At 33.9% G+C, this 8,760-nt stretch overlaps 1 protein-coding gene across 3 annotated transcripts; it reads right to left on the bottom strand.

The window, feature by feature from the left end:
- Positions 1 to 1,878: 1,878 nt before the first annotated feature.
- LOC114760002 (pentatricopeptide repeat-containing protein At1g62670, mitochondrial-like) lies at positions 1,879 to 5,562 on the bottom strand. 3 transcript variants are annotated; one of them, XM_028949239.1, is made up of 2 exons: positions 3,790 to 5,562; positions 1,879 to 2,617 (listed from the first exon to the last, which is right to left on the bottom strand). In XM_028949239.1, exon 1 carries the CDS (start codon positions 5,110 to 5,112, stop codon positions 3,796 to 3,798), a length of 1,317 nt encoding a protein of 438 aa, XP_028805072.1. In that variant the 5' UTR covers positions 5,113 to 5,562; the 3' UTR covers positions 1,879 to 2,617; positions 3,790 to 3,795. The 3 variants fall into 3 exon arrangements, with proteins under 3 accessions (XP_028805072.1, XP_028805073.1, XP_028805074.1); XM_028949240.1 differs by having other exon boundaries at positions 1,879 to 2,614; XM_028949241.1 differs by having other exon boundaries at positions 1,983 to 2,000.
- Positions 5,563 to 8,760: the final 3,198 nt, after the last annotated feature.

Genomic DNA, 8,760 nt, shown 5'->3' with positions numbered 1-8,760 from the left:
TTATACACATATATTTTCTTTTTTATGTTAAACAAAAGATACAGTCTACTAGACGCTGCTGATTACATGAGGATATTGTTATTTATAATTTTTTATTTTCATGATTTGACATCTCAAGTCTCAACAACAATTTAATATCAGTGGCATTAATGGCGAAGTGATGCCTGGTCAGGTAAACTCACACTACAAAGCCTGTCTAAAATTGAGGTCTTATATTTAGTATCAAAGCAAACTCTTCAATCAATTACATTTAAGATCGGAGGTAGCATCAAAATGAAATGTAATTGTTAATGGCAAGTGCAAGATATTAAAAATAAGACCAACAATTAAATTGATTAAGGCACTATATTAAGTTTAATTAGTTGACTATGATCAAACTACTCAACTTAAAGTAAAAGGAAAAAAAAATTAATTATTCAGTCTCTGTAATTTTGCTTTGATTGTAACTCAATTTATAAATTTTAATTCAACACAATTTAATACCTATAATTTTGATTTGGTTAAAAATTGGTTCTTGAACTTTGACTCATGATATTACCGTTTTATTACATGTCATTTCCTATCATTTTAGAGGGGTTTATGTCATGTTCTTAAGCTTAAATTATGCATAATTGTGACTAATATAGTTTAGTTGTCTTTGCATAGAGTTAGTGCCTTTTTGGAATTAAAGTTAATTGTTATTAATTAATTTCTACAACAATTGATATTTCATTTGGACTAATTTTTATTGCAGGACAAAAGGAAAATGAAGCAAAGATCAAGAAGTCAAAGGACAAAACAACACATAATGGGGAAAAAGTAATTCTATCCAAATAGTTGCGACTATTTAGTGAAAAAACCGTGACAATTGTAATGTTACCAAAACTACATATTTTATGTAGAAAATTCGATTCTAGACGATCTATGCACTTAAGATTCGACCCAGATCCGACTAGAACACCTTAATACTAACCCCATTCAAATCCTAGGTCATTCATTTATCAAGCTAACACTTTCCCACACCTCTCCTCTCCTCTTCATCACATCTTTACTCTTCTTCACCATTCTGCATTTCTTCACTTCTTCCCACTTTATTTTCATCCCTCCTTCCATGGATTGCTTGGAATTGCTACTGGTTGTAGTGATTCCAATCCCTATGCATGGCTGAGAGTCTTGTCTCTTGGAGATGGGTTGAAAATGGCATGAATCAAGGAGTTTCATAGGAGAGTTTGATTTTAATCTTTTAGTTGAATTGTAATTTTTATGGTTATTCGCGTTCAGTGATTGTAATAGTTGTGGATGAAACCAAGTTGGATTAATCTTATAATTATGGATTGTTTTTCATAGAAATTTGATGAACTTTACTATATATGTGTTATATATGTGTTCATTGGTTGGATTTATTACCACCTTGCCATCTCACGCGTTGTAAGTGGCCTAATTTTAATGAGTCTGATGTTAAGAACTAGTTGCATTAACCTTTTCAAATTGCACGGGGAACTTCAAAATGTTTTAATTAATGACATTTATGAGTTAAAGCATTGGATTTGAGCAGTTGCTTAAGGTTTGGCATTTTTAGAAAGAGAAAATGGCAAAAATAAGACCGCCGAAAAAAAAATTATACACAAGGACCAATTGATAAAAATTATTCTCAAAACCCATACTAATATTGTCATGGTTCTTATTTACAATTTTTCTATTTCAATCGTCTTTTTTTTGCCATTTTCCCTTTTAGAAACCTAGGGCATTAAATCTCCCAAATCAATTTTAACAATGGTAAAATTGTTCTCACAAAATTAGGTCACAGCAAATTTATAATATGTTCAATAAGAAATTTTTCCCCACCAAAATTTTAAATCAAAATAGGCAGTAGAAAAAAAAATTGAGAAATTTCTCATATAAGGAAAAAAATACTCAGCAATACATGTTTTTACTATTTTCTCATCGTAGCAAGGATGCTGGATTTGGTAACTGTCATCCGTGAGAACTTTTGAAGCCAAAGGATTACATCGTTACTACAACTGAGGCATACAGACAACGATCGTTAATAGTCTTAAACCCAGAAAAAGAAATATAAGAACTACAAGAGTAAAACCTATGAAACAATAACAAAGCCTAATCTTAGTAGATAGGATTCATTACATGGATCGTATCACGTTATTATGCTCTATCAATGACGAAGTCCTTGGATAGACTTTTAATCAAAAGATCTTGTTCAACAATTTCATTGAGTGTTCTCTTAAGTCTTTCTCGATCCCTTTTCAAAGAATTCCATACTTCTTGATCAACTCTCCTCCTCAGCACATCCAACAACCTTCTTTGAATGTGTCCAAACCACCTCAAACAATTTTCTACCATTTTCTCTTCAATAGAAATCATTACAACTCCTTCGCATATATGTTCAATATGAATCTTATCTTTTTTCCTTTATATGGCCACACATTCACCACAGTATCCTCATCCCAGCTACCCTCATTTTATGCTCATGTTGTTCCTTTAAAGCCCAACATTCACTGTCATATAACATCATTGGTTTTATAGAAGTGTGATAAAACTTCCATTTTACCTTGCTAGGTGCTTTTCAATTACAGATAGCTCTTAACAGCTTTTCAACTCCAGATCCTTCTCCATGACTCTACTGGGGAAAAAAAAGAACAAAAGAAAAAATTCAAATGCAATTTCTTATTCCTTAGGTCTGTGAACTAGGACCAAAAAGAAATATTCAATTTGCTAAAAGAAACAGGGATAGGAAACAATTCTTAACACTAGCTACGAAAGATGAAGGAACAAACTCATGTTAAACTCCAAGTAGGATCATTAGTAACAAGCACAAAGTCAATATATATATATATATATATTAAAAACACAAGACGAAAACAAAAACCTTTTCAACACCATTCAGCTCATTCAATCCTCAACAATTTTGATTGGAAAGAAACCAGCATTTGCAAAATATTCAAGAAAACTTTCAGCATTTGTACAAGTATCGCGCTAATATGGACGAGAGAATCTGATCTTATTTGATGTTAAAAAGAGCATCAATAGAATTTCACATATCTAGGAAAAAAATTAATCAAATCAAGATCCCATAAGACATGAATCCCATTTTAAAATATGAAAAATATTAGATTATGTGGATGAAAAGAATACAAAAGATATTTAAATTACAATACCAATTCGAATATTCATTACCTAAAAATAAAATTGACCACGTTTACTTTGAAATACTATAAATCAATCTCAGAGCATGGTGCACAGCAGACTACAGTTGTGAAAGCAAATGCTCCTACAAAGCATCTCGCCCAAGGCATCCTTATTAGTAAAAGATATGTAGACATAGCAACAATTTTCCAGTAATAAAACATATTTTAAGCCCAATATTGGCTATAGTTGGAAACGCAATGAATTTTAAAAACATTCAACGTCAATTCACTGATAAAATCAACTTCTAGCAAAAGTGAACTTGCCATATTCAAAATAAGAAGGAAAAAAATAGGACATGGGAAATTCAAGGACTCAAGCATCACATGTTCATGATTAGTTGACCTCAAGCTTTGTTAAACAAAGGAGAAGGCATCAGCAAGGGCCTTGACCTAAGAGGAAACTAAACAATATCTATTCAGTTTCCAGGATAAAATTTGAAGGTAATAAACTGAACTAGAAATGAACCATAACGAAAATCATGGGTACATAAAACAGGCACAGTGAATCTATTAAAGATATGACTTGAACATAACTCTTCAAGCATTGGATAACCATTAAGGAAAAATTTTAATATTTGTACAAATAAAAAGGACAAGAGTATCTAACCTTGTTTTATTGTTTCAAACTAGCAAACATTTCATGAAGAAGATTCTCTACTTTGTCATCCTCACGTTTTTCCAAAAAGGCTTGAAGAAGTATTTTATATGTTATGGAATCGGGGAGGAAGTCATTCTCTTTCATTTTTGGAAGCAAAGTCCTGGCTTCATCCAGCAATCCTTGTCTACATAGGCCACTGATCATAGAATTATACGTATAGACGTCAACATGATAGCCTTTGAACGAAAGGTATTCAAAAATCTCCCAAGCATCATTTACTCTATCAACTTTACACAAACCATTAAGAAGTATGTTATCTGTGTACAAACTAGGTTGAACTCCCTCAGCAACCATTTGCTGAAATAATACAACCCCTTGATCGATATTCCGGCTTTTGCAAAATGCATTTAACAAAATGTTATAAGTGACTACATTAGCGGCATGACCAGTATCACGCATATCATAAACAAGATCTCGCACACATGACATTCTTCCCAATTTGCACATGGCATCGATACGAGAATTGTAAGTCCTAGTATTAGGAGTGATGTTTTTGGCACACATTTCTTTAAAGAGACCTATAGCTTCATCAACCATTTTGATCTTACGTAACCTGTCAATCAAGATATTGAAACTTATTACATCGGGCACCAATCCACTTAGGACCATCTTATCAAATACATTTTTTGACTTGTTGACATTGCCCATCGAACAATACCCATCCATTAAAGAATTGTAAGTTACAAAATTAAGTTTCTCACCACATTTCATCATCCTGCCATGCACAGTTTCAGCTTCTATGATCTTTCCTTCTTGAAAAAATGCACCAATCAATATATTAAATATACAAACATCAGGTTCGATGCCTATCAATAGTACCATTTCATGGAGCAACCAGTTAGCTGCTTGCCATTGTCCCTTGCTGCAGTGACCATGGATTAGAGAGCAGTAAGTGCCAATATCTGGTAAAAATCCTTGATCAATCATTTTACAATACAATTCGTGGACCTCAATAACATGTCCACATTTGCAAAGGCTATCAATGATTGTGGTGTATATGACTACACCAGGCTTAACCGAATGCCTCTCCATCTTTTCGACCAATGTAATGGCAGACCTTAATTGGCCAAGTTTGCACAGCCCATTAACCAAAGTTCCATAACTAACTTCATTTAATTGAAATCCTTTGGTCATGAGGTCATCATACAAGTCCAATGCTTCTCCAACCCGGCTCCTAATGCAGAGTCCTTTTATCAGCGTATTCAAAGTCACAGTATCCGGTTGAAGACCCATCTTGTGAATCTTTCCCAATATTGAGAAAGCAGAATGCATGTCACCCAAATGGCATTAACAATTGAGCAAGATGTTCAGTGTAAATAAACAGGGTGTGAACCCCCTGAACTCAGCTTGTGCTAACAATGAGATGGCAGTGCGATGATGTTTGGACTTGGCAAGTGATCCTAAAATCTTATTAATTTGGCATATGGAAGGTGGGGGATACAGACGGAGTAAGCGATTGAATGAAGCTACCGAGTCGTGAATGCTATTCACATTTGGGGTTTGAGAATAAGCAAAGAACGTGTGGGTGAGGGAAAAAGGGAAAGAGAGAATGATGGAAGATGAAGAACATCGAATACAGAGAGGAAGTTGGGGGAAAGTGTACCTTCTAGCGGCACGCAGCGACATCTTCGCCGATAAGAAACCTCGCAGCACTCAACGCTGAATGGAGGCGGTGATTTCCTTCCAGCAGCCTTTCCCGGCGGCCGTGACCCTATTTGCTAAGGTGGAAAATGCTATTACAATTTACACAAAGTGGGAGAAAAAAGGGGGGATATGAATTACAATCAAATCCTACACGATCAAATCTCACAAAAAAATAATTATTAAAAAGTTTTAATAATAATATGAACAGTCTGTAATAATAAGTCCTTCTTACAGTAGAAAAAAGGGAAAATGACACTAAAATACCACTTGAATTCCAAAAAGACAAATAAGGCACATGAATAAGCAAAATGACAAAGAAGGCATCAGGTACCAATCTGGAATTTTAATTTTTGGCCTAAAGACTAAATTGCCCTTATTGTGTTTGAAAACTGAGGAGATAGAGAAAGGTAGAAATCGCCTCCTCCCAGCGAAAGCAATTCCCCCCACTCGGCGAAAGAGAAACTGCCCCCACTTGGCGAAACCAATCCATCTACTCGGTGAAACTAATCCCTCCCCTCAGTGAAACCGAATCCCTCTACTTGATAAAACCAATCCCTCCACTCCACGAAACCAAACCCCCTCCAGTTGACGAAACTAAATCCTTCGCATCACCATTCTGTAGAGATTGTTGATTTGGTGGGTTTTGGTTATGGGAAAGAGGATTTGTAGTGAGAGAGGGAGTGAACCGAAGCGGAAATCAGAAAACAATAGCAAGCAATTACGTAACGTAACTGCTGTCATATGCCTGCTGGTTTTTGGTAAATCCCATTACGTGAATGGTAAATTTCACTATACATGTAGTTAATTATGAATTTTACAAAATACATATTGTGATTTACAACTTTTTAGTGAAAGTGACTACTTTGTTAATGGGTTTTGCAACCTGTTTTCAGGAGATAAACAACTTGTTTGTAAAAACTAATAAAATTTCACGTTAAATTTGACAAAACGTATAGTGAGATTTACAACTTCCGTAGTAAAAATGACCACTTATTGAATGGGTTTTGTAACTTGTTTTCAAGAGATGGGCAGCTTGTTTCTAAAAACTAATAAATTTTCCTACTAAATTTGACAAAACACATTGTGAGATTTACAACTTTCGTAGTGAAAATGATCACTTCTTCAATGGGTTTTGTAACATGTTTTTAAGGGATTGACAACTTGTTTCTAAAAACCAATAAAATTTCATGCTGAATTTTACAAAACATAGAATGATATTTACAACTTTTGTAGTGAAAATTACCACTTCTTAAATGAGTTTTGCAACATCTTTTCAAGGGATTGGCAACTTGTTTCTAAAAACCAATAAAATTCCATGCTAAATTTTACAAAACATAGAGTGATATTTACAACTTTTGTAGTGAGAATTACCACTTCTTAAATGAGTTTTGCAATCTCTTTTCAGGGGATGAACAACTTGTTTCTAAAAATCAATAAAATTTGACGCTGAATTTTACAAAACACACAATGATATTTACAACTTTTATAGTGAAAATGACCACTTCTTAAATGGTTTTTGCAACCAGTTAATTCAACGTGACTACAAAAGTTGTCACTTTTATTAGTTTTTACAAACAAGTTGTTTATCTCCTGAAAACAGGTTGCAAAACCCATTAACAAAGTAGTCACTTTCACTACAAAAGTTGTAAATCACAATATGTATTTTGTAAAATTCATAATTAACTGCATGTATAGTGTGAAATTTACCATTCACGTAATGGGATTTACCAAAAACCAGCAGGCATATGACAGTAGTTACGTTACGTAATTGCTTGCCATTGTTTTCTGATTTCCGCTTCGGTTCACTCCCTCTCTCACTACAAATCCTCTTTCCCACAATCAAAACCCACCAAATCAACAATCTCTACAGAATGGTGATGCGAATGAGTAAGATAATAGCATTTCCAACATTCTTCTTTCCTTCTTCCCGCATTTCATCAGCGTCGGTCTTCCTCTCTCCTTTCTCTCACTACGTCGGTCTTCCTCTCTCCTTTCTCTCACTTTCAGCGTCGGTCTTCCAACATTTCATCAGGGCATTTTGGTCTTTTGGCCGAAAATATGAATTCCAGATTGGTACCCAGTGCCCTATTTGTCATTTTGCTTATTCAGGTGCCTTATTTGTCTTTTTGGAATTCAAGTGGTATTTTATTGTCATTTTCCCTAGAAAAAAACTTCTAAGATTTGTTTTATTAATTTTTTTAATGAGACTTGATTATAACTCTCTCTTAATTTTAATCATTAAGTAGTTGGGACTTTTTTTTTTCCCAAAAAACTGGTCACATATTGTTTAAGATCAGCGTAAGTATTGCTGGTAAATAAAAGAAAAGGGTCAGCGTGAATATCACAAAAATTCTTTGACAAGAGTAACCCATGGTCAGTTTAGTTTGGACTGGTAACGGGAAAAGTAATTTATTTTCAATTTGATTTTAAAAAAATTAGATTGGGTAAAAATAAAAAAAAATGAAGTATATATTTGGCCTTTTAATTTTACGTAAAGTTTTAGTTCGATCTCTTAACTTTAAAAAATATATTTTTAATACTTTAACTTTAAAATTGTTAGTTTTAAATAATATTTTTTGTAACTATCATTGTTGTTTTGAAAATTAAACTTAATATGTTAACATTTAGTAATGTTTTATCAATATTTAATAAGTTAATATCATCTTTTTTTGTTAACAGCAAAAAAAACAACATCTAGGACTTGTTTTGTTATTTTTTTCAAGAAAAATATATGCACGGGTTCTTATAGTTTAATTCAAGTTTGAGTCAGGTCCTCAAACTTTTTTTTCTTCTTTTTATTAAATCTTTATACTTTATGCAGTTAAAGCCATCCATCCTTAAACAAGCGGAAGTTATAACACCGTCTACTTTAGGTGAGGTGGCAGATGATTATTCACAGGTGGCTTCTCACTAAGCCATGACTGGACTCCTCCAGGGCTAGGCTGGCATATGTTAAGTAGAGGGTTCGAGTTCAATATCGGAGGAGACAAGCGGGTAGATAAAGAGAAGGTCTCCGAGCATCATACAAGGTGGTTCTTCAAGTCTTCAAGCTCGAACACGCTCTCATCTCTCGCATCATTGTTGTGGCTCTATTTGCTTGGTTCTCCAACACTCAAACCAGAGTTGGTCAAATCTTCTCCGTCTACTGCAACTCTTTCATCAACTCCTTGTATAATCAAATTATCCATGGTTTATTCTACAAAAGCAATTGGTTAGACAAACTCTAAGCTCTTTCATCTACCATCCCTTACTCCGCTAATTTTGCTTTCCTTCAAA

Source organism: Neltuma alba, unplaced genomic scaffold, assembly GCF_004799145.2.
Source record: "Neltuma alba isolate B1F8T4 unplaced genomic scaffold, ASM479914v2 tig00010926_pilon, whole genome shotgun sequence".
NCBI classification, from domain to species: domain Eukaryota; kingdom Viridiplantae; phylum Streptophyta; class Magnoliopsida; order Fabales; family Fabaceae; genus Neltuma; species Neltuma alba.
The sequence above is the reverse complement of the archived record's forward strand: the minus strand, read 5'-3'. Positions and strand labels throughout refer to the sequence as shown.

Coding starts and splice junctions, on each gene's coding strand:
- LOC114760002 (XM_028949239.1), bottom strand. CDS start 5,112: ATGCATTCTGCTTTCTCAATATTGGGAAAGATTCACAAGATGGGTCTT.